Consider the following 25,022-nt stretch of genomic DNA (forward strand, 5'->3'; position numbering starts at 1 on the left):
CGTTGTGCCTCTCTAGTCATCAATTAACAGATACTGGATTTGTCTTCCACTTTGGAGAATAATAAGCTATATTTTTCGGTGATTATATATCATCTGGATAACAAAGGAAATATAGCAACATATACTGAAAACACACATACACATACTAGTTTTTTTGTGTCTGTGTAGTATGTATATGTGTCTGTAGTGTGTCTGTGTGTGTCTGCATGTGTGTATGTGTGTGTGTCTGCGGTGTAGTGTGTCTCTGTGTGTATGTGTGTGTGTGCAGTATGTGTTTGTGTCCCTGATTCTTCTGGAAATGGGAGGGGAGGATGAGCAAGTTCTGTATCATATGTAATACGTTTGAAATGATTATTTGTTAGGTAAAGTTACCAAAAGAAGTATTTAGGCCGTTCAGAAGTGCAGGGTGGTTCAGTAGGCTCTGAGCTGCAGGCTAAGCTAATTTGCATTCATAGGGCTGTTTGATGGATGCGTGCAACATATTTTAAGTCTCAGCAAAAAGTCAAGGGTTAACCAAGTCAGCAAGTTTTGATTTTTTTTTTTTTTTTTTTTGAGATAGGGCCTCTGTGTGTAGCCCAGGCTGCCTTGAACCTGCAGAGATGCACCTGCCCCTGCTTTCTGAGTGCTGGGATTAAAAAGCATGTACCACCATGCCTGGCTTTGATTTTTCAAGTTGAAAAAAAAAATGGGTAAAGTCACAGCTTAAGCAAGTATAAATGCCACATGCCTGTACTGTATTACTGAGCCTCTTAGACTCTAAATGAGGCCCATACATTTTCTTTTCCCTGAGATCCAAATGTAAAGACTTTCTGATCCAACCCTCACTGACACCGTTTCTCCTATGGTTTCCATTTCTGTTTCCTTCCTGTAACTAGGAGTCCAGTAGGAATACAGCCTGGTCTACAGGCTCTATTCCGAGCCTGACCAGTGCAATAATTGTTTTTCCCCTAAACTTGAACTTCTGATTTCTGCCCCCACCTCTCTCTATGCTGGGAGTACAAGCATGTGCCACCATACCCAGCTGGATGCGGTGCTGGGAATGGCAGCCGGGGCTTTGTACAGACTAGGCTCCCGGGCTGCTGTAGTTACCCCGGCCCCAGTGCGGTACAGCCTAAATCTTTATTCCTCATGTCACGTCTAAAATACTATTCCAAGGCCCCTGTGCATGGAACCCTCATGCAGCAAGCGCATGTTGGAATCAAAGTGCATCTGAGTGTGCCAACAGTGCTCAGGGCTACCCCAGAGGTGGAGAAAGGACTGTTTTGAGTCAGAGGTAAGACAGCAAGACCCTGTCCCAAAAGAAAGAAGAGTAAGTTCAGTTGCCGTGTAGTGTGGGAGCCCAGCTGTGGACAGAGCTACCTATCCGGGAAAGCAGGCCTTCCTGGAAGGGGACAGGTGAAAAGGCCTCTGGGAGAACGCCAGGAAGAAGTGGCAGGGCCTAGGTGCGCTGCAGGTTCAGTTCCTGTGTGTGCTGTAACCCGCGTCAGAACTATTTGCAGGGATGAGGAAAGCTAAGCCCCAGCCCTGAAGAAGGCACTGAGGCGCTGGTCTAGCAATGGAGACCGCGTGAGTCACGCTACCGTGACTTCTACAGTGCTCACGTGGCCTCATTTCACAAACCACCTTTTTGTGAATAATCACTAGTTTTGTCTGCAGTATTGAAACTCAAACCCAGAGCCATGACACTGCTGATAATTACACTTACAAAGTAATTGACGAAAGCCGGATGTGATGTCCCACAGTCCCCCCCCCCCCACAGGGTTTCTCCAGCACATTAGCTGTCATGGATTCACATTATAGACCAGGCTGGTCTCGAACTCACAGAGATCTACCTGCCTCTGCCTCCTGAGTGCTGGGATTAAAAGCATGTGCAACTACTGACAGCTGATGGTCCACATCTTTAACCCCAGCACTCTGAAGGCAAGAAGCAGGAGGATCTCTGTGAGTTCAAAGGCAGCCTGGTCTACAATGTATATTCAACGTAGACAGTTCCTGTCCAAAAAAAAAAAAAAAAAAAAAACCTAAGTGAATAATTAATTACATTTATTTGTGAGTCCAGGAGTTAAATTTTTCTTTGTGTTGTTTTAAGCTAAGGCAAGCACAAGAGTTTCCTGATGAAGTTAGATTTTTACCAATGTAACACACTTTTTATTCTAAAAGTTTTTTGTTTTTTTTTTTAAGCACGTCTGTTTCCCTCACAGTCCTGGTTTTGCTTGCTCCACAGGGCAGCAGTTTCAGGTAACTTTTTGTTTGAAGCTGCCTTGTCTTTGATAGTAATCTGCTGTTAGACAGTCTTGTTGCACAATGACTCCACTTTGTTCCTGTCTCTATTAGCTGCTGACCACACCATAGAAGAGACAGGAAGCAAAGGCTGCTTTAAGCTCCATTTAACACTTCTAGCCCTAATGAAGGATTTTGCAAAAACAAAAGCAAAGCACAATCATGTAGTCAAAGCTGAAACTACTTTAAGATTAAAAAAAAAAAAACAAAACATGCATCATGGAAGCAATTAATAGTTAAGGTTCCTTCAAGGATTAATAGCAGTAGTTGTGATTTTTCAATGGTGCTTTATTATTTCTCCAATATGTCTTTTAAAAAATCTGTTGCTCATGAAAATTGAGGCTTGCGACTAGACAAATGATGTAAAGGGAAATTGATCTAGAATTGCAGCCCTGCCCCTGTGCCCACTCGGAAACCAAATATGCCAGTGTTGACCATCCCAGGTTCCCCACCCCCACCCACCCTGGCAACATGAAACCACCAAACACCACCTAGGAACGGATTTCCTATTTCATCATTTAAACCTATATCTTCTTCCCTAGCTATTGCCAAACCCGTTTTCCTCCACTTAACAAGTCTAGACAGTTGGGTCCTAAAGGTGGAGGGAGGACTAAAAGTCAGAAGGCCTCCTCTTCAGTGTGCTCCCCAGGCAATTCCTGAGGTCAGCCAACCTTGACGTCTGACCCGGTGTTTAAAAGGTGCCCATTCAGCGGTTTTGTTCAGCGGCTGTCCGACAGTTCAGAGGCAAAAGGACACTCGGCCTAGGAAAGAAAATATGAGTGTACCCTCTTTTGTTGCCAATTGGCCTGTGTCCGCTTGGCAGTTAGAAGGCAGCCTGTGTGTATAAACTCGGTCCCTGGGGAAATGTGCTCCCGGTTGGGAGAGCTGGGGTCTGAGGGTCGGTGTTGTGAATGACAGATCGGAGGAGGGGTGCAGGGAAGGAGAAGCCTCTTGATTTCCTGCATGAGGTATGTCCCTCTAAGCGAGCTGTGGACACAGAAAGCCTTCACAGATGATCTTCCCACCCAGGAACTCCCGGAACGTTACTTTCTTAAATGTCAGCCATTTGGTCACTGGCTGACACGGTGAGAAATGACTGTGAAGACCAGCTTGGTGGGTAACCAGGAATGCGAGGAGGCGATGTTATCTCAGAAGGCTGCATTTAGTGACATGCCCTAATTACAGTTATTTAGGTCACCGTGTCCATGCACCAGCGCCCTCCCAAACGCAGAGGATGTTGATTGCGTGTGCCCATCACACTGTCGATGCTGACGGTGACTTTGGTAAAACGCACGCAGCGACTCCTAAGAGATAAGTGGGAAGCTAAGGCATCGCGCCTAGGCTAGGTCCTAGGTCGTGATTCGACCAGGAAGGAAGGGACAAAGCTCAATGAACGGTAAAGCGTGGCTGAATGTAAAAATCCCCCAACATTTTCTTTATCCTCATTTCAATCTAAATCATTTCGATAACAGACACAGGAGTGGCGGCTCTAACTCTCTCAGAATGATACTCCCTAGGGTACAGACATGGGTAGGCCACCTTCTCCCTGCTCCTAAGAAGAAGGAAGACTCGGCAGTCCCTTGTACTGGAAGCGGACTTCAAGCTCCAGGCTCTGTCTTCCTTCCGTCTCTCTGCTCAGGGGGCTTTGGGCAGTGCCACATCTGGGTGGTGGTTAGCGTGAAAGGAAATAAAGTGTGTGAGCACTTCCTGTTTGGTCATTTGAACCTGCCCCTGGCCTGAACAGAATCCCACTTCAGTCAGAGGCTTCACCAAGTGCGGGAGTCCAAAGACTTTCTGGAGTCTGAAAGCTCCCTGGTCCTGAACATAGTGTTTTCATTTACATAAACCACTGCTGACAGAAGTAAGGATGTGTTTCATTAGAGCCAAGAATTATTTTTGACAAGAGCCAAAGTTCAAGTAATGCTGGTGTTGTCTCTATGCTTATTTTTTCACCTTTGGAGACAGATTTCCTTTTATTACTGGTTTTAAGATTCACACAAAGCCTTACATTGTATATCATCGTCTGAAAGAGAGTTCTCTCAACAACGGCAATAAAGCGGAAAATAATTAATACTTGGAATGGTCATTTTCTAATCTGGTCCTGATTCTCTCTGACCCAGCCTGGCTGTCCCACCCCCAACCCCCTCTGCCACCATGCAGACCTTTCTCTGCCTTTCGTTTCTGCAAAGGTCGCCCGTGTTCTTTTCTCATGGTCCGACAGACCGTGGAATGTGTAACGAGCCTGTATCCTGGGATCTCTTCACACAGCAAATGTCTCTTCAGCTACAGGGCGAATGCTGACCGTTCCCAAATCTGTGCGCGCACTGGGCCTGGGGATGTCTCATTCCGTAGCTATCATTTGCTTTTTAACTCTAGTTCCTTAAACTAGTGTGGTTTTCTTCTTCCTTAGGCAAGTTAGAAGCGTATGGGTTTTTAGGTTAGGCCTTCGAAATCACTCAGACAAAACAGAGACGTGTTCGTCGTGTCATGATGTTTGCTAGGGTGGGGGTGCGCACACCGTGGCCCTCGGGCCGAGCGCAGCCTGCAATCTGTCTCTGTCCAGGGCTTTTACTATTCACTTACTGCGTATGTGTATGTGTGTGTGGTCTATGAATGTGTCTGTGTTTGTGTGTACAGGTGTGCCTGGAGGCCAGAAATCAAATCTGAATGTCTTCTTCAGTCACCTTATTTCCTGAGACAGGGTCTCTCGTTGGACCTGGGGCTCGCTGACTCGGCTGGATGGCCTGGCCAGTGAGCCTCTAGGGTCCTGCTGACCCTGTCTCCCCAGGGCTGGGATTCCCTGTGGGCTTGTGACACAGCACCAGCCTTATTAGGTGGTTCCTGGGGATCCAAGTTCAGGTTCTCAGGCTTCTATAGCAAGCATGTCTCTAGCTGAGCCATCTCCCCAACCTTTTTTTTTTTTTTTACATGTTTAAAGAGCTGCAGAGTCAGAAACACAGATAGGGAAAGAGACTATATATCCCACAAAATTAAAAATCTCCACTACCAACATGAGCATAGGGGTGTGCGCGTGTAACCCCAGTACTTGAGAGGCTGAAGCAAGAGGACCGTGCTTTTGAGGCCAGTGTTGGGGTTACGTAACAGGAAGACCCCGAGTCAGGAATAATGATAATGATGGTGATAACAAACAACCGCGCACAATATTATTACTTGGTCTTTTACTGAAATAATTCACTGATCCTCAATTCAGGCCGACATTATGAAGGTCTTGGGCCTTATATTTACAGCGGGCATTATAGCAGTCTCCCCTCCTCAGGCATGATGCCCTGCTGTACCCAAGTGAATCACATTTGCTCCACTTTACCGTTTAGTGTGCTACCTTCCCCTAGAAGACTGCACTGGCTGCCTGCCCTCCCCAGAGTGTCCCACGGTAGCCTACAACCCACGGTGTAGCTCAGGCTAGTCCCAAACTCGTGGGAATCCTCCCGTCTCAGTCTCCCGAGGACTGGGGTTACAGGACTGAGCTCCCGTAGCTGTGTCCTGTTGCAGCTGCCTTGTAACGTCTCTCTAGTGAGCTTTGAGAGCACTGTGGTCCTGGCTCCCGGGCAGGGTAGGAGGGAACCCACCTACAGATACTCCTCACGTGGGCAATGCTTGTTCGCAGCCAGGTCGGAAGACTCCAGCCTCTGCCACTCAGGTGTCTATTTGTGGGTTGATAATTAACCCACGTACGCGGGCGGTTCCCATTCTCTCTCTCTCTCTTTCTTTTTTTTTTTTTTTTTCATTAGAAATGTAATAGAGATGCAGTACAGATTGCGTATTCTTCTCAAGACAGCCCTGTGGCTTGGGGACACGCTAATGGAAACGGTTTTGAGGTGTGAAGAATGTATGAAGCAACACATAGAACCCAGAGAAACGGGGTTTGAAAGATAAGAAACGAGAGAAGCGTAGTGAAGGAAAAAAATGACTCAGTATCTCAATACCCAAATCACTGAGTAGATTTCTTGCTATCTGGGTGAGTGTGTCTATTTTCAAAAGTGCCATTAACATAAGAAGAGCAGTAAATCTGGGGCACCGGGCCTTTTTTTTTTTTTTTTTTTCTCAAAGTTGTTAAGAAGAAATATCAGTGTGCAGGTGTCATGCGCAGTTACTCAGAATCAGAAGGAAGGCTGATGGGGGTTAGAGGACCTCCATCTCTCTATCTTTTTGCAACCAACCACGTCCAAGCTGTTTCTTCAACACTTCCTCTTGCTAATGAAGGTACTAGCAGGGGATGGGTCGGGCTTTCCCATATCAGCATAAGACTGCAAGATTTGAATGTGCCCCAGAATCTGCCTCGCTGACCACAGCAGGTACCCCAGGGCACGAATCTGAGCAGAAACAACAGGTAATGACAACCCTGTGCGCCAGCCCCCAAAGGCTGCTTCCCCCCCTTCCCGCTCTCCCCATTTACCAACGTGTTCCTCTCCCTCTTCTTCCAAACCAGCAAGTGCCGAGGCAAGACACATCAAAGCAGAGATGGGAAGTGAAAGAGCTCTCGTTCTGGACAGATTAGCCAGCAACGTGGCAAAACGAAAAAGCTCCATGCCTCAGAAATTTATTGGTAAGACTGCACGGCCCTTCCTTGCTGCTGCTAGCAGATCGCTTGGCTGAGGTAGCGTGTAGGCGGTTTGCCGTACTCGCCTCTCCTAGCTCAGCCGGTTAAAACAAGGTCCCCACCGTCTTCTTGCTCTCTGTGGCCCGTTCATTTGGATGGCTCTACTATACAGAACTGAAAAACAGTTAACTGAGGGGTCTCAGCTACAGAACAGGCTAGTGTTTGGTATTGTTTCTTAAGTGGAGTTAGTGTTTAAAAAAATGCTGTTCCTTCTTCTTCGCTCTGAATAGCATCTGTTGCATGGATTTGTGCAATTTGCACCAGCAAAATGTTCAAGATAGCATCTTGGTAAAACTTTGCAATGATACGTTACAAGTCGGCATGCTTTAAACTTTTTTTTTTTAATGTTCTAAAGCACATCGCCATGTTTTCTTGACTTTGATTGAGAAATGGCTTTAACAGAAAGTAGATGGAGGAAAAAAAATGTAGATTTAAATAACTCAATTTGACTTGATCACTTGTCTTATCGAAGTTACTTTTTATGTCGTCGGTTTTCACATTGTCAAAAGCCACAGCAGAATGAGATGACTGAGAGGCGATTATGTTTATTAAAGCGTTGGAACTTACAAATGGTGGGGCTATTTCTTTATCGGCCAGATGTTTACATGCTTGTGGTAGATTTGTAGCTGGGAATAAGCAGCTGAGTTGACTGTGTCAGTTTTCTTATAAATTGAAAGTTGGGAGTATTGAACAACAACAACAAAAAAAGTTAGCACATGAATAAAAATCTTGCTCAACACCAGAAATATTTTAGAATTTGTCAATATCTCTTTGTAAGGCTGCTTGCTGCTTTTGCCTTCTGCCTTTAGCCTTCCCGTATTTATTGATTTCAGCGGCCTTTACACACACCAACTGCCTGTCTTCTTTTGTTTTGTTTGTTTAAGACGGGGTTTCTCTGTGTAGCTGAAACTCAGAGATCCACCTGCCTCTGCACATCCCCCACCCCCTCTCCAGTGCTGGGATTAAAGGCCTGTGCCATCACCACCAGGCTTGGGTGTCTACTTTTAACTCTAAGATAATTCGGATCTAGGTGACAGTTTATAAGTAGACATTCAGTTGAAGTGTATGTTAAAAGAACCCATAGAATTTTTTTAAATCACTGAGGTTGATTTTTCTGCTTTATTTACTTTACTATTGTTAGCTGGATATCTTTTTGTGTGCTTTCAGTCACTTCAGCAAAAAATTCTAGCACATGCCTTTGATCCCAGCACTCAGGAGACAGAGACAGGTAGATCTCTGAGTTTGAGACCACACTCATCTACAGAGTGAGTTCCAGGCCAACCAGGCCTGTATAGAGAGACTCTGCCTCCAAAAGAAAAGGGCAGGATGATAGATCAATGAGCTGTAATCCAAGGGTATGTTAGAGTATTCCTACATTCCCAGCACTTGAGAGATAGAGGCCAGAGGATCAGGAGTTCAAGGCCATCCTCACCAATAGTGAGTTTGTGACCAGGCTGTGCTATATGGGAGAACTTTTCTTTAAGGAAAAAAAAAAAAAAATCAGTCAGTCAGGAAGAGAACCCATCAATAAATCATGTCAGACTAAAGTTGGTATGTTTTGGGGAGATTTCCCTCTCTTCATCACTTCACCTCTCCTTGGGGACACATTTCTGGGGGAGTGTGGTGACATCCACAGAGAGATTAGGCACAGCGGATCAATCAGGATGCCAAAGCCTTATCTTTGTGTCTTCCGACCTTACTTGGGTGAATAGAGTCTGGTGAATGCAAAAACAACCTTGGACCCTCAGTCTATACAAGCGGGTCTTACCTGGAGGAATTTTTTGACTCTTGAAACAGCTGCAGCTGGTGTGGGATGAGAGCAGCAAGGAAACCCAAGTAAGGAGTTCCAGTCCAGTTTCAGTCAGTACACTCGGACTAAAACTTGAGAGGGGGCACTTAGCCCTCATAGTTGGCCTGAACCAAAATCCTACTCGCTGTGGCCGAAGTGGCCATGTTCTGCGGTTGTTTTCATGTTTCCTGTGTCCAGATCCCCTGGCTCCACTGTTGCCCCAGGGAGCCATCCTGTGGTTTTCAACTACAGGATTTCAGACCGCTTCCAGACTCACTGCAGACTCACCACCCGCTTCGGAATGTCTGGTTCCTCTCATTTCTGAGACATTGCATCTTCTGGGTCCTGGGATCAGGAACTCGGCAGAGTTAGCTCCTTTTGCTTTCTTGGGAAAATTTGTTCTTGGATGATTTCGTAATCATTTTTGTACCTAATGCATTCTGGTTTCTCCTCTCTGTTCTCTCTTATCCCCACCCCCCGCCTCTGCCAGCTACCCCACCCCCCCTGCAGAATTCTTTCCCATATTTACTAGTTTGGTTTTGTTTAGAGTTCATCTAGGGTTCTCTGTGTGACCCTAAGCCAACTGCTGAGCCAGTGGGCTCACCAATGTGTAGGCACTGGATAACGTTGCTCTTCATCTTAGCTGAAGTGTCAGCCCAGAATAATTGAGGCTTTTTTAAAAATCTTTTTTCTTTCCTTTTTGGTATATGGTAATATAGCACAGTTAATAGAATGTTTACCTGGGCTTCTCAACCGTTTAGACAAATCACATAATCCTTTCTGGGCCTCTGTTCGCTGCTCTGTGAGTGGGAAGGGCCCTTGCCTCGATGGGAAGTGAATTAGGAATGTTCGTGGAGAGAGCCTGGCTGTGTGACTTCGGCAATGTCTTCTCAGGCTCTGGACATAGAGTGTTTGTGTCATGCACCAGAGTGGGGCTTCAAGATGGGTTTTTGTTGGTTGGTTTGGAGGATGACTCCCGGGGAACCCTGCTGATGTGACATAAGCTCTTGCAGTGAATGACATTCCCAGTCTTGGTTTTGTTGTTGGTGGTGGTTCTGTTTGTTCTTCTCCTCTGAGGAGGAAAAGTTATTAAAGCTCAGTCTCTGAATGAAATACTCACGTTACCTCACATCCATGCATTTGCTTAGGACTGTGCTGCACAGCCCTGCTCGTTGCTCTTTTATCCACTCATTCATCGCGCAAACAGCAGCCATGACCTGAGTGTGGGGTGGGCGCATCACGTTGCCTATAACCCCAGCTCTTGAGAGGTGGCAGGAAAAGGATTTGGAAGTCAAGATCATCTTCTCAGTGTCACGGACAGCCTACATGGGATCCTGCCTCAGAAAGTAAAGAAACGAACGCTTCTTGGCCTTTTGGCTAAGATCAAGTGTAGTATCTGTTCTTATCAGTTTAATATCTGATACGTCCTCTATCCAAGGACAATATATTAAATGGATTTTTGGAGCTGGGAGTTGGAATAGGAGCTTGCTCTGTCCACTCCATGCATCGACCTGGTATTGCTGTACCTCCAGGAGAAAAGAGAGGACAGAGAGAGAGAGAAAGAGTTTTCTTGCCAGATGCATGGTTCTCTTGTCTGTGCTCCTAACCTTCCAGCATTAAGTTGCATTCTAAGCCTGTGTTTAGGAGATTTGTTTTTAGATTACTGAGTTCCAGGCCAGCTTGTTCTGTACAAAGAACTGTGGGCCAGGTAGAGCTTGATGGTGGGACCCTGACTGGGGAGGAGGGGTGCACAGGCATGAGGACTAGAGTCATCATTTCCCACCTCACCTCCCACCCCGAACCCACAGAAAGGCTCTTGTAAAACCATCCGGGAGCTTGCTGGCCAGCCTCTCTAGCCAAATTGGAAACTCTAGGTTCTGTAAGAGACTCTGTCTCCAAAAGTAAGAGAGGGAAAGGACTAAAGAAGGCCCCTAGGGTAGACCTCTGGCCTCCACTGTCACATTTGCACATGATACATGTACACACACACACACACACACACACACACACACAATTAAAAAAGAAAGAAAGAAAAAGCATTTAAAAGGGAAAGTCCTTGGATCATTTAGCTGAAGCAACCATTGTACCTGAGAGAGGTGAAGCCAAGGGAAGGAAGACAGAGCACCCCGGTGGCACTGCAGCATGTGGGGTGCAGTGGCGTCATAAGCCCCGGCTGGTGCTCTCCTCCCTCTCCTCTCCTCCCTCCTCCCTGTCCTCTCCAAGGCACCATTTTCTGAAGAGCTTTGGCCGCCAGGGAAATGGCACTGAGTGGGCTGTGAAGAATGAATCACTCCCTTTAATCCTTACTAAGAGGGCACAGCTCTCACAGTAGCCCTCGATCCCCTGACCTATTGAACTGTGGGGGCAAAGGTCAAATAGGTCAGGTTAGAGAACCCCTTCCCCAGCATGGGCAGTGGGTCTCATCCACACCAAGATGGTCTCTTTACAAAAGACAAGATGGACTTGCTTCTACCTTCATAACCTGCAGCTTTTCCTGTTATAAACAGCGTTTGGCCATACTTTAGGTCAGGCTAGCCTCAAGTAGCCTGTAAGAGAGGACAGATTTCTCTCCCACAAGGAGGAAAAACATAACTTCTTTCTGAGATTTTTTTTTCTGGTTTTTATCCCCCACTTCTTGGGACTAGGACTCACTACAGCTCCTTCTGAGAGAATTTTACGTGCTACCTCATTAACGAAAGTTCTCATGTTGAAAAGAACATTTTTAAAAAGGCGGGCGGTGAGCATGTGAGTGAGGTTTTGACACTTCTGCAAGCACCATCAGCTTTCCCCGTCAAGTGACTGAAAGAGACCTCACCTACTTTGCTTAGCAGAGCAGCAGGAAGCAGTTTTAACACCTGTTAGGGGGCAGCGAGCACCTCTCCTCCCACCCCTTCCCAAAGTCTCCGTGTCCTGGGTTCCACAGCCACCGCAGCGGCCCCACACATTTGAGGATGTTGGGACCCAGACTCAGGAAGGAAAGAAGACCGGAGCACTTGGGAGATACAGCAAGGCAGAGCAGGGCCAGACCCGGGTCTGCTGGTGCTGCTGGGTAGCCCTCCTCCCCCAGGAGGGCGTGAGCTGAAGGAGCTTCGAGCAGCCAGAAGCTTGTCTCCTTGAGAAAAGCCCTGCCTTGGCCTGTAATTTCTTGAGGACAGACAACACCCACAGCTTGTCACAGATGATGACGATGTCTGCACCATCACAGTTGTGGCCTCCAGCTCAGGCCTCCTTCCTGTCCCTCCCCCTTCCTGCTGCTGCCTGACTGCCCCCTCCCGAAGGGAATGTTAGGGATTCCAGTCTCCCTTAAGATGAGATCAAAATCACCACAACCACTGGGCACCCCACTTTTCCTTGCTTATCTGCCCACCCTTTCTTCCTTCCTTCATCCCTCCCTCCCTCCCTCCTTCCTTCCTCTATTCCTCTCTCCCCCTCCCTCCGTCTGTCCCTCCCTCCCTTTCCCCTTTCTTCCCTGATATGCACTTGCAGTAAAGTGAGTGAAAATACCTCAGGGACATGATAGGAAGCAGCAAGAAACACACCGAAATGACCTGAGGAGCTTCAAGATTCAGATAAAATCTGTTTATTTCCATCACCCCACACTGAGTGTAAGATTGGGTCTGCACTGTTTCTTTCTGAAGATCAGATCATTTCTGCCTTCCTCTTTACACGAGAACCCCCCTGTAAGTGGCTCCCCGTCCAGTGAGATCCCAGGAACTTGCCTCTCCCGCTCTTGCAGCCCACTCAGCCTCTGCCCAGCCTCCATGTGCCCTTCCTTCACACTTCCCGGCCCGGGGGGGGGGGGGGGCTTTTTGCATCTGGGTCTGGATGCCCTCCCGCCCACAGCCCTGCCCCTGGTCCTCCCCATGCCTCTGCATTCCACCCTTTGCTGTGCCGTGCCTGCATCCTCCACTGTGACTCAGGACCCCTGGGGGAATCGAGTCAGATGTGCCCATGCTTTTGCAGCACACACCTTTGAAGAGTTTCCCCCCCCCCGCCCTGGGTTCCTCCCACCCCACCCCCTCACTTGGTTCCTCCATGAAGCCCCTGTGGAGGATGCTGCCTCACAGAGAAGTCATGTAAAGGCCGTCTGTGGGCTGCAGGGATGGCTGCATTCCTCAGAGCCTAAGTAACAACAATATAACGGGCCATCACTTCGCAAGTGCTCATGTGCACCAGGCGCTCCGTTGATAACACAGCTCTGCCTCGTACGTAGACGCTTCTCGGATGCCTAGGCTGGTACATGCTGGTGACCTCGGGGAGAAAAGTAAAACAAAACACTGCAGTTGCTTCGGATAGACGCTCTCCGCCGTGTCTGTGGGAACTGTCCCAGCAGCGTATCTGAAGTCACTGTCCCTGCAGGGCTGAGCCACCATGCGCAAGAGAGCCTCCAGCGTGTGCCGTCACGTGACTCTCGGATTGCAACCTGGTACCCCCTTCCCCGTGGACAGCCTTGGAAACGTGAAGCACCTTGTTTGGGCTGTCTGTTCCTCGTCTGTCAGGGATGGTAGACCACCCTGAAAAGGCTTTCAGCCTTGAAGGGCTGATAAAGTGTGGCCCCAAGCCAAGCCAGTAGCGCAAGGCCCAGTACCTTAGGGCTACAATAAGAGTGGCTTTTATCATCAGCATCTTACACAGAGCGAAGTGTAAGGACCAGAAGTGAGCAGACTGTATAGTGGATCCTGACCTTAGGCCCTGAAGGCAGAGTTCTAAGTCTGTGTGTCCAGCCTGGTGGTTCTAGGTTTTCAACAGCCATGTCCCCTCGCTCCATGGCGTCGGTACAGGTGGGCAGTTTACTCAGTGGAGAACGACCAGGACGTAGGTTAACCACCTCTAAAGAAGGTTCATAATGAAGGAGTGACCCAGCCAGGCAGCCTTGGCTTCTGCATTTAGGACTCACTGCTGCCATTCGTGTTTTCGTCAGAAGAAAACCTCTGTTCTGGTATCATGAATCATTCAAAGGCGTGGCGCGACTTGACTAGAATCTGGACCCAGGGCCTTGGAAGCAGTTACACTCTTGTGGTTTGCCTAACCTTCTTGATGAGTGTTGCCGAAGAAACGTGAGCGACGGGCTTCTCGATTACTGTAGCCTACCCAGTCTGAGCTGCATACACACTGAGTCACCCGGCCTGCAGGTGACTGATAACCATCTGCAGCGATCAGGTTACGGTAACTGGGAGATGAGGGCACCTATCTGATCAGGGCGAGCTGTGAGCCCCTGGAGATCTGAGGCTCCCCCCCTCACCACCTCGAACAATGGTCCGCGTTAACCGCACAACCGAGTCACCTGTTTCCATTCTTCTGGGGGCTTTTTTCCCCTCCCCCTTCCTGCTTTGCTCCTTTCCACTGGTGGCATCCGAGCTTTTGGCCGAGAGGTGCCGAGAGGTGGTGAACTTGGAAGCTTGGGTGAGGGAAACACACGGCTGGGAGAAGGGATGGAGGCTAAAATGGTTGGGGAAGCTGCACGACCCTGGAAATTGCCCAGATCCTATCTGTCCTGTGAAAAGAGAGACAGGTTAGCACTCTCCCGGTATTTAGGGAGTTTGGCAGAACCAGCCACACCGAGAAACCAACAATGACCTTGAAAAGATTAAGTGTCCAGACCTCGTCAGTTCTGTGTTGTTTCCAGGGGGATGAGTGTGTGTGTGAACTCAGTGTTTCCTGTTCTCTGTCATCGCTGAAGACAGCGATCATCAAGGAGAGAGCCAGGCTCAGAGCTGGAAAGAAAGCCCACTGGTTACTTTGGCAGACAGGCACATTTCTGTTGCTTCCTAGTGAGTTGCCAAGTTAGGGCATTTTTTTTTCTGTGTTTTCTTTTCTGTCTCTCAGATATTAGTTTAGAAAGCAACACGGCCTGAGGTGATGGAGACACACAGATCAGATCTCCTAGCTGGCCTCTCTGCCTCCGGCCTCGTTCTAGCACATCTCACGCGTTGCTGTTCGCTGACCACGGCCTCCTTTCCTTGGAGCCATGTAACCATTTGCTGCGTGTTGGAATCCAACCAAACTCTATGGGTGGTTTTTCAGAATGCCTATCCTTCAGCCCTACTGTGTGCTATCAAGGGCTGTCCATTTGACTGTGGCACTGTGAACCTAGTGCCTCACACAGACAGACAAGCACTCTGCCACTGAGCTATAGCCGCAGACCTGTTTTTCTACTTTTGGAGACAAGGATTCACAAAGTTGCCCAAGGTGGCCTTGAACTCCCTCTGTAGCCCAGGCGGGTCTTCAAGCTGATCCTTTTCGCTCAGCCTCAGGAGCAGCTGGGATTACAGACCTAGCTCTTTCTTTTCTGTTTTGTTTTGTTTTTTCCAGATCATTTGTTCTTTCCCACAATACGGATACAACCCCCCTGGTAGCACACAGGCCGTTTACAAACTTTGATCCCCATGAAAAGAGAACCAGGGCCAGTTGACATGGCTCAGCATATGAGGGCGCTTGGTGCCAAGCTCTGCAACCTGAGTCCCAAACCGAGGTCCCACGTGGGAGAATGAGAGAACTGACTCTCACAAGTTGTCCTTTGACCTCAAAAGCATACCTTGGCACACGCGTGCTGCCTTATACACAGAGCAGATACATGCTGGAAAGAAGCCGGGCAGGGTGGTGCACGCCTATGATCCCAGCACTCAGGAGGCAGAGGCAAGCGAATCTCTGTGAGTTCAAGCCTGGCAAAGCAAGTCCAAGACAGCCAGGGCTACACAGAGAAACCCTGTCTCAAAACAGCAACAAGTTAGAAAGAAAGGATGGAGGAAGGAAGGAAGGAAGGAAGGAAGGAAGGAAGGAAGGAAAGAAAGAAAGAAAGAAAGAAAGAAAGAAAGAAAGAAAGAAAGAAAGAAAGAAGGAAGGAAGGAAATGCTAGCAGGTATCAGGTGTTGTCAGGCCCTGGCACTGTCCTGAGTGCCTTCAGGGCCCCTGTGGGTTTGTTTCTCAGAAGGTCACACGACTGATAACGGATGGAATCAAGTCAGTACAAACTAGTCCACGTGACTGAAGCACGTTTCAGCCATCATGGCTACCCTGGTGTACGGGCATATGTGTGGGGCCGTGTGATGTCTGAGAAAGCCCTGAGTACACCTTCCTGCCCCTGTTCTTTCAGCCTTCCTCTCTTCTCCTCCCTCCGACGGGGCAATCCAGGCCCTGCCAGTTCATCAAGACCCTCCTAGGGGTTAGATTTTTCCGTGAATTCGTTCCTCTCCTAGAGTGCTTCAGAAGATCCTGTTGTCCCCTTAATGCTGAACTGTCCGTCTGATACCAGACCGCCTCCCTTTGCTCATGGGATGCCTTACAAGCCTCCCCTCCCCTTCTTAACAGGAGAGGGGGTCCTCCCCTGATTCAAACATCAAACAGGGCATTTAGAATAAAGCTTAAAGGTCGTGGTGCGGAGGCAGAGGCGGGCCAATCTCTGTGAGCTTGAGGCCAGCCTGGCCTACAAAGGGAGTCTAGGACACAGAGAAACCCTGTCTCGAAAGACAGACAAAAAATAGAACACGTGCTGTGGCTAATCCCTGGGAGCTCTACTCTTTGCAGCACCTGATACTGTACGAGCTGAGTAGCAGTTGGGAAGGCGACAGCGCTTTCTGCACACAGCGAGAGCACAGAGGCTTTGGGGGCCCCCACCCCTCTGTCTCCAGCGGGCACACCTCACAACACGGCCTCACCTCATGGCGTCTCTGCCCCTCTCCCTTATCCACTGGCTTAAGTTTGACAATTCAGACATGCGACTGGGCCCCTGAGACTCCCTCCCCCCATGGAATGGAGTCCCCCCCCGCCACCCCCCCCACCCCCCCTACCCCAAGCTACCCCATGGCTGGGTACCAGTGAGCAGCAGCCACAGCTTCCCCTCTTTGGGGGGGACTCTGGAGAAGTTTTCTTTTCCCCACTCCCTGCTTCCTGCTGTTTTCTTCTGTAACCTCTCCTCTCTCCTGTTCCAGGTGAGAAGCGCCACTGCTTTGAAGTCAACTACAACCCCAGCTACCTGTACGAGAAGGAGAGTGAGCTAATGCAGACCCGAATGGTGGACCAAGCCATCAATAACGCCATCAGCTATCTTGGCGCTGAAGCCCTCCGCCCCTTAGTCCAGACTCCGCCTGCCCCCACCTCCGAGATGGTCCCAGTCATCAGCGGCATGTACCCCGTGGCGCTCACCCGGGCTGATATGCCCAATGGGGCCCCGCAGGAGTTGGACAAGAAGAGGATGGCCCTGCCAGAGAAGAGCTTGCCTTCGGAACGAGGCCTGTCCCCCAATAATAGCGCCCACGACTCTACAGACACGGACAGCAACCACGAGGATCGCCAGAACCCCAGCATCTACCAGCAAGGCCACGTGATCCTGCCCCAGGCCCGCAATGGGATGCCGCTTCTGAAGGAGGTCCCTCGCTCTTTCGAACTCCTCAAGCCCCCTCCCATCTGCCTGAGAGACTCCATCAAAGTGATCAACAAAGAAGGGGAGGTGATGGAGGTGTTTCGGTGCGACCACTGTCACGTCCTCTTCCTGGATTACGTGATGTTCACCATCCACATGGGGTGCCACGGCTTCCGTGACCCTTTTGAGTGTAACATGTGCGGATATCGAAGCCACGATCGCTACGAATTCTCCTCTCACATCGCCAGAGGGGAACACAGAGCCATGCTGAAGTGAGCATCCGTCTCTGAGCTCATAGCTAAGGGTCAACGGACGTTTTTAAAAACTGCCCATTAGCCTTACCCGGTAGACTGAACTCGAACCCGCAGCCCCGCCCACTCACATCAGCTCTCAGTCCAGTCAGCCGGAGCCTTCAGGGAAACCCTGTCTCCGCTTAGAACCTGCAGAGCTCTCCTGTGACTTTGTGAAACGTTTCTCTCCCATCAGTTGAATCTGATGGGATTTAAAAGCCAAAGAAGTGCCTGGTTCATTATCTTTTGTAGCAATAGACAGCCATGCGCCGGAGCTCGCTGCCAACTGGAACAGCCCTCAGTGGGCTGCAGGAGACATTCGCTGGGATATAGCAGCCATATGTGGAAAAGCCTTTTGATCCTATGCCCAGATCCACACAGCGGAAGAGATGACCAGCTGCCCTTGCCTTCGGACACCAACACAAGGCAGAAGGGGCAGAATGTATAGTCTCCCCTCCCCTTCCCAGCCTAACAGTAGGGATGAGCCGGCCCTAGAGTGAGCATCCGCAGCCAGGAATGGAAGATTCTCAGAGCTTTCACACGAGCAAAACAAAGCCGAAGCCACCCGAGGACCCTTCGGCTTCACCTGCTTCCCCGTCACCAGGGAAACCCTGAGGTGATGGTTTGGCCTAAGCCAGCTGTCTGGAGGGAAATTCTACGCCAGAAGAACCAATGATTTGAGTGTCACTGAGACCACAGAGTCATCTCCCGAGGGGTGGTGGTGCCTGTCTCCTTTGAGATTGGTAGGGCAGGTAGGGAGCAGAGCTTAGGGGTATGGAGTTTGCCAAGTTCAACCCCCAGCCCCAGGCGGACAAAAAGGGAAAGAGGAAAGAAAATGGCACAGTTGGCTGGTAGTTCCTGTCACCTTCCCGGAGTACTGCTTGAAAACCCCAAAGAACATTGGAAAACAATTTGACACAAAGGTCTCAAAATGTGCTGCTTTAACCCCTACCCCAACCCAGCCTCCAGGAGTGAGATCAGGGATGATTATCTCAGCACGGCCGTGTAAGGTCACACGCTCCTGGGTTAGAAATAAAAGCCAAATAAAATGGCTTTTATTTCATTATTGTATTTTTTTTTTTTTTAAACAGGGTCTCCTGCTGCCCAGGCAGGCCTCAAGCTCACTATGAGCTGGGGCTGGCCAGGACTCTGATGCTCCTGCCTCGGCCCTGCTGGGGTTAGAGATGATCGCCATCATGGTTTTGTTTTGTTTAGTTTTGGGGGGGATGCTGTCTTAAATAGGAGCGGCCACATTCCACTAAAAGTCTTGGAAGTCTGATCTCGCTATGTAGATAGACCTTTGTCACTACACACACAGGCACCAAGACATCAAGATCCTTGTAAAATTCTCCATAAAGTCAGCACTGGAAGAGAGGTCACGAAACATGTTTGCCGAGCTCATATTTGCTACTAATGAGTGTATGCTTTTGTACAAGTCACTTAATTCTAAAACCTAAGTCTCCACACACCTAAAATAAGAGTTGGATTTAGACCTTCTTGATGGTCCCTTCCGGCTTTGATACCTGATTGTTCAGTAAGCACAGGTTACTATTATTTTTTGTTTTATATTAGTTTATTTACTTTACACCCCGAGGGTGCCCCCTCCCTCCCCTCCTCCCAGTCCCCACCACAGGTTACTTTTTTTTTAAAACCTCCTGACGTGTGGACATTAAACAGAAGAGGCTGCACGTTGAAAACGTGTTTCATATTTCTTTGGTGTGAAAATGTGCGTGTGTTCAGTTTTTCCGTCAGCCACTGAGTCATGAGCCTGAAGGAGGCGTGAGGAAGACAAAAGGACAGGAAGGTGCTTCGATCTCGCCAGAGCGTTCACAGCTTGGCATCTGCTGCTGCCAGGGCCCTTTTTTTTTTCTTTCCTTTTTAAGAGAGTGTGTTAGGGAGAATGAGTTCTGCTTACGGGGACAGCTTTGTGGAGCCCACTTACAAATTGATAGCTTTTAGGAACATTTCTGCCCGAGCCAAGAACCCCCAATTCCTGGTGGAATATCATCTTCCTTCTAAAGAGCTTATGGATTTGGCTCTCAGCTCATTTATGCCATGCCAGTAATTAAAATGTCCCACCTCAAACACACAAATGGCCTAGCCTGCTTTGTAGCATGGTGTCTGTCTCAGGGTAAGGGGGGGGTGTATAAAATTCCATGGCAACGGTGTCTGAGGCTTCAGCTTAAAGGCTGGTATCTTCGTCCACTGCTATATCCCGCAGAATGGGACCTGAGTTGTGACCTTGTTCATGCCCCAGTGTGAAAAAGGACCTGCCTGCTCTATCTATGTTTGAGATATTTCACAGCCTGTTGTATTTTTTTTTTGGGGGGGGTGGCTACAGAGAAAGGGAGTTGGAAATCAGGGACTAGAAGGAAAAGATGCAGAGATGGGCATTTCCACCAGAGCACTGTTGAGTCTGTGGCGGGGGCACAGACACACACACACAGATACACACACACACACACACACACACAGATACACCCACCACACATTTTGACATCTCAGAATGTTGGACTACCGTCCTGCCAGCCCAGAAACCTCTACCGATCGGACTGCCCTGTGACTGCGGACTCTCTGGATGACTCCGAGCTCCTGTGGCTCGCTTTCTGAGTGACGTGCACACTCGCAGAGCCTCGCTCTTCACTCTGGTTAGTGCCGTGGTTAGCACCGCCTGTGCGTGTGAGCCTTGTGAGGCCGGGGGCTGAGAAGTGAGAAGGGATAGAGATCTGCATGCTCCATGGGGCTGTGAAGTCCTGGGTATCTTCAGCTTCCTCGTGCAGAAGCCCCGGCCACGAGCCCTGTGGATTTTTTCCTCCCTTGACTTCTGCCACACATGGGGGTGAGAGGGTGGAGGATGGGGGAACAGCTGCAGTTTGGGGACCAGCCAAAGCCACAAGGAGTGCCATTGTAGCCAAGGTGACAGAGTTGGGGCGAGGGTGGGGAAAAAAAAAAAAGAGTAGAGATGGCTCTCCACATGCTCCTTGGCATGATTTGAAGTGCGGCCCAGAGCTCCGTGGAAGTGTCCATCCCGTCACCACTCAACTTCACCACCAGAAGAGGAAAAAGGCCACCGATCAGTAGCTCCCCCAGAGAAACAGTGCCCTGGCTCTGATAGCCAAGCCAGATAGCCTTATCCCTGCTGCCCATTCGCAGCCCTTCCTGCTTCTGAGTTCATCCACGACAAATTTTCTTACCTTTTATGTGCCTACCGCTTGGGTTGGCTCACCTATTTAACACCCCCACCCCCACCCTTTTACCTCCCCACCACCACCACCAAAGAAAACGGCCCCAGGTGTCTTTCACAAAGAGGAATATTTTAAAACACAAAAATCTTACTAGTTGAAACATTATACAACAGACAAATGTCACATGGACATAAAAGTTTTCAGAGTAGGCCTACATCACTATTCTCCTCAGTGCCTTTGCCCCCCTCCCCTTGCTTGTGGGGGCTTGTGAAGGTTGGTGTGCCCTAAGGGGAAAAGCCTTCCTTCCAGGCTAGGGCGTGGCTCAGTGCTTCATACCTAGAGATAGCATGAGAGAGGCACTCATGCTTCCAAGCCCGGCTGGAAAAGAAAGAGATAGATAGATGACAGATAGATAGATAGATAGATAGATAGATAGATAGATAGATAGGCAGGAAGACCATGGGGACAAAGTTGGTCCATAGTCTCACTGTAAGGTGCACCCCACTGGAAGGCATGCCGGGAATCTCTGTGACAGTTCAGACTTGTAAAAGAGCTTGGGCATCTTTGAGGACACACAAGCCTTGAATGAAGATGTCTGCAGCCTTGAAGGAAAAATTAAGAGTGGTAGAATATATTTTTTTTAACTAAAAATCAGCACCAAGAGCCTCAGAGGGACGATAACATATATTGGCACATTTCAAAGGACAAAGGTGCTAGTTCCTGCAGAAGGTTGTCCAGGAGACCTCAACAGACGGTGTTTCTGGGCACCAGGACTGGAGATCCGTGCTCTTTATCTGAAACCAGAGGCGGAACCCGGGCCACCCTAGGCTTATTCTCTAAGAAAGCAGGATGGACCCGCCATGGGAACAATCAGTGAGTACAGAGTTGGGGACCGCAGGTTCTACTGGTCTTGGAAGAGCCTAGAAGATAGTGTGGGCTTTGACCTAGACTGAGCTCAGAGAATAACGAAGAGTGTGCCTCTGCCTTACCGGAGCTGTAACCTCCATAACCCGCCAAGCCACCAGTACGCCAAACATATTGAAGAAGTTGGATGGACCGTTCTCTCTAAACATCCCAATGGTGGGCCCGTCATCCATTGACATCAATTGAACTGATGTCTCAACCCGGGACATGAATGTTTTGATGGAAAACGAAAAGTCATAACTATCCACCTTCCAGTGTGTTGGGAGGTTTGCTGTAGTCTTGTGTGGAGGGTAAAGTTGCTTTGTGGTGGGGAGGGGTGTCCCGGGGTATAATTATAAGTTTTCTGCTGTCGATCCTGTGTCTGGCTAGAAGGACCTGAGAGAATAGCCCATGGTCACTCTGGGGCCCATGCCACTGCAGGTGGGGGTCGCAAATGCCTCACTGGCAGTTTGTCATGTTGCATAAGGCTAAAGATAACGCTGGACCTTGGAGCCGGCGCAGTGAGCCACATAGAACACGCCTCACGGCCTCTCAACAGGACGGTAGACTAGCTTTGCTCCCTCCCTGTCTGGGAGACCACAGCCATTGGCCCTCACAGTCTTAAGAGTTGTCCCAGCTGGCCCTCACCCTCCATCACTCCAGTGAGCAGATTCCTGAAAGCCCAGAGAGTAGCCTCACTGGGCTCCCCACCCGACTCAAACACAGCTTTGTTTCTTTGTGTGTGTGTCCCCCCCCCCCAAAAAAAAGAGACACACACATTTTAACATGTCAGGGAAATGGAGCAGCCTTTAGAAATGACTGATGCGGCAGCCCATGACTCATCGACGTGAGCGCTTTTCCAGGCTAGCTGGCAAGGCCCTTCCTGGTGGGTTTGCCTCTGTGGATTCACGGAAACCAAATTACTGTGGGCTGAGAAGAATTAGCAGGTCATTTTAAAAGCAGACATGCCTTCACCCAGACTGTGGTTTTGCATGCTCCGGTTTGCAGTCTCTGAGCACTGAGGAAGGATCATTTTGGCTACTGGAGGGGGAAAAAAACCCAAAACCATAGCTTATTTTTAATTTCTGGTTGTCAAAGCCACCACACGTGTGGTCTGTGAATGACCCTCGTCTGCAGGGTTGATATGGGAAGAACAAAAGGTGGTTTGGGGCTCAGGGAACCCTTACCTAGAAGTTACCACAAGGCCTGTGTCTCTCAGAGACAACCCCAGCCAGCCATGTCTCTCCTCCTCTGGAGTTCTACCTGAATCCCAATATTAGGATCATTGTACAGTAACTCCCCACCCCGTACCTGTATGAAACAGTTTGCTGATATTGTCAAGTTTTCTTTGCTGCGCTTGATTTTGACACTGGTAAACAGAGAAATAAAAATCCTGGTGTGTTTAAAATTAGTCCTGTTGCATGTCCATCATTTGTCATGGCTCCCGTCAGAAAACAGAGGGATTTCATTCTGCCCTGAGGGATGCTTCTATAATTTTGTCTGTCCTGGCTTTTTCTTAAAGCCAACGTATCAAAATCAGTGGAATCACCACAGAAGTCTCTTCCCAGCCATACTACTGGGCCTGCCTTTGGCGACCTACTGGTCCCTGGGGCCACAGCAGAGTTCCGGACCCACACATCCCTTTAACGCTCACTAGGCATTCCAGCGGACTGGGATCTGGACGTAACTGGATCAGCACCCTCAGAACAGTGTCCCCTTTTCCACATTGCTGCACAGCCTCCCTCCATTAAACTCAGCCAAGTCACATACAGTCTGTAGACAGTTGTGGATCCAAACTCAAGGTGAAGTGGGGCACGGGAGACTCCCAACGGAGTGACACATCCTTGTCTTGTTTATCTGGTGGGCACTCTAAGGCAATCAGGAGCGGGTAAGGTCTAGCCTTCCACCAACTCCATGCAAACCCACTCGAAGGCATGCGGAACCTCGGCTCGTGGATCGCATGTGGCCAAGGATAACCATGGATGCGGTCCGACACACGAGTCATCAGCTTAAACATCACCACTTTGTCTCATTCGCTGGGGCAGTTCTCGGATGTGACCTCTGGAGGTGATAAAAACGTCACGTTGCAAGGTCGAAAGGTTGGACACCCGTGTCTCCTTGCCCTGACTTGGGGCTTCTGCGGTTTGGATTTAGCAAGCTCAGTCCTGAGCAGGTTGGTGGTGGGGTCCCCTTCAACAACTCTTTGCTTTGAGGAGTTCCAAAAAAATCCTCCCAGGCCAAAAGATGCCAATGGCAGAGGCGCCCGCCCCAGTATCTTGGCATAAATCACTCTCAAAAGCAGCCTTCCCTTAGTCAGACCCTGACAGATCCTTAAACTGACAGACAGACCCATACCTGGCCTTCCACAAGCCCGCTCCCCCCTCAAGCAGAAGCAGCTGGGAATGTGTGAGGGTGGAGGGTTACAGGGAGGCCTTGAACCCTTTGCAAGGAGATGGGGGAGGAGGGAGGCTTCCCTCCAGCCTGAGGACACTTTACTCTCCAAGCTCCAGTGCAATGTTGCTTTAGGGGGTGGTGGGCGCAGCAAGAGAGGCCACCTCACACCTGCAGCCTCCCCTGCCCCACCCCCACCCCCACCTCACTCCACACCCCCGGCCACCTGCAAGGTTGGTGGAACCTCCACCTGCAGGCAACTGCCACCTGAGGGTAGGGAGGCCAAGGACTGAGTTCTTCTCCCTCCTTAAAAATCCTTAAAATCCCCGGGCATCAGAGACCGCTCCACTCCACACTGCCAGGAATGGCCTGAGGGAGAGAGTGATGCGGGATGCTTCACCCAGGCCATAAATTCTGACCCGGGAGCATTCCCAGGGCAGACGGTTTTTTGCATAAAAGCCAAAAGCCGCTGCACCTGGGCTGGGGAGGCCCTCTAGGGAGGCACTCCTTGGCTTGGGGGAAAGGGGGAAGGAAGGTGTCATGGAAAGTCCCTGAAGGACACGGGTGTTGAGTTTGCTGCGGTTTTGTTTTTAACTCTGTCTTGACCTGTGAAGTATGCAGCTGCCTCCTCGCCCCCAAATAACAGAGCTTCCCCCCCCACACCCCACACCCCCATATAGAACAAGCACATACCCAAGGAAAAAAAAAGGCCTGCAGTGGAAAGAACGGAGGTTAGAACGCTCTCGTGAGTGATGTAACCACCTCCCCCTACCCAGGAGTGAGGGGGCAGGAAGCCCCAGAATATTTTCCCCATCACCTCCCCCCCCAACACACACACATATGCCCCTCCACCCCACTGGCCCCAAAGAGCAAGCCTAGTCAAATAAACCACAGTCCTGGGGGAGGCTGATGGGATGGGAACCAGGGGGCAGGTGCTCCCCCAAGTATGTCCCACCAGCAACTAAGACCCCATCCCACCCCCACTGGAATTACATTCTCAGACTTTCTTGAGGGGTCCTGTGTGTGTTGGGGGTGGGAAGGTGGGGTTCAGCAAAACTCAGGGCAGCTTGATATTCATAGTCTGGTCTCAGCCTCGCCTCTCTCTGGGTGACCTCAAGTGCGTCACTTTCCGGACCTTGATTTTCCCTGTAGTCAAGGATTCTTTCAGATTTCTTTGGGCTGTGGGACTCAAAGCTCCACTAACAGC

The 25,022-nt window shown here is 49.6% G+C and overlaps 1 protein-coding gene and 1 non-coding gene across 6 annotated transcripts in view; both read left to right on the forward strand.

Annotated features, from left to right (window-relative positions):
* Ikzf3 (IKAROS family zinc finger 3) overlaps positions 1–22,835 on the forward strand; it is an 87,602-nt gene extending 64,767 nt beyond the window's left edge. For 2 of the 5 annotated variants that reach the window (XM_060386789.1, XM_060386790.1), the window contains 2 exons: positions 6,728–6,844; positions 16,616–22,835. In XM_060386789.1, the coding sequence (XP_060242772.1) occupies positions 6,728–6,844; positions 16,616–17,322 (824 nt within the window). In that variant the 3' untranslated portion in view covers positions 17,323–22,835. Of the gene's footprint in view, positions 1–6,408; positions 6,629–6,727; positions 6,845–16,615 lie in introns of those variants that run through there. The other 3 variants (XM_060386792.1, XM_060386793.1, XM_060386791.1) reach the window with 3 other exon arrangements.
* Positions 10,045–10,235, forward strand: LOC132655701 (U2 spliceosomal RNA). The gene has a single exon (XR_009593487.1). It is a non-coding gene; the product is annotated as a U2 spliceosomal RNA (small nuclear RNA).
* Positions 22,836–25,022: the final 2,187 nt, after the last annotated feature.

This window comes from Meriones unguiculatus, chromosome 7 (genome assembly GCF_030254825.1).
Source record: "Meriones unguiculatus strain TT.TT164.6M chromosome 7, Bangor_MerUng_6.1, whole genome shotgun sequence".
Taxonomy (NCBI): Eukaryota; Metazoa; Chordata; class Mammalia; order Rodentia; family Muridae; genus Meriones; species Meriones unguiculatus.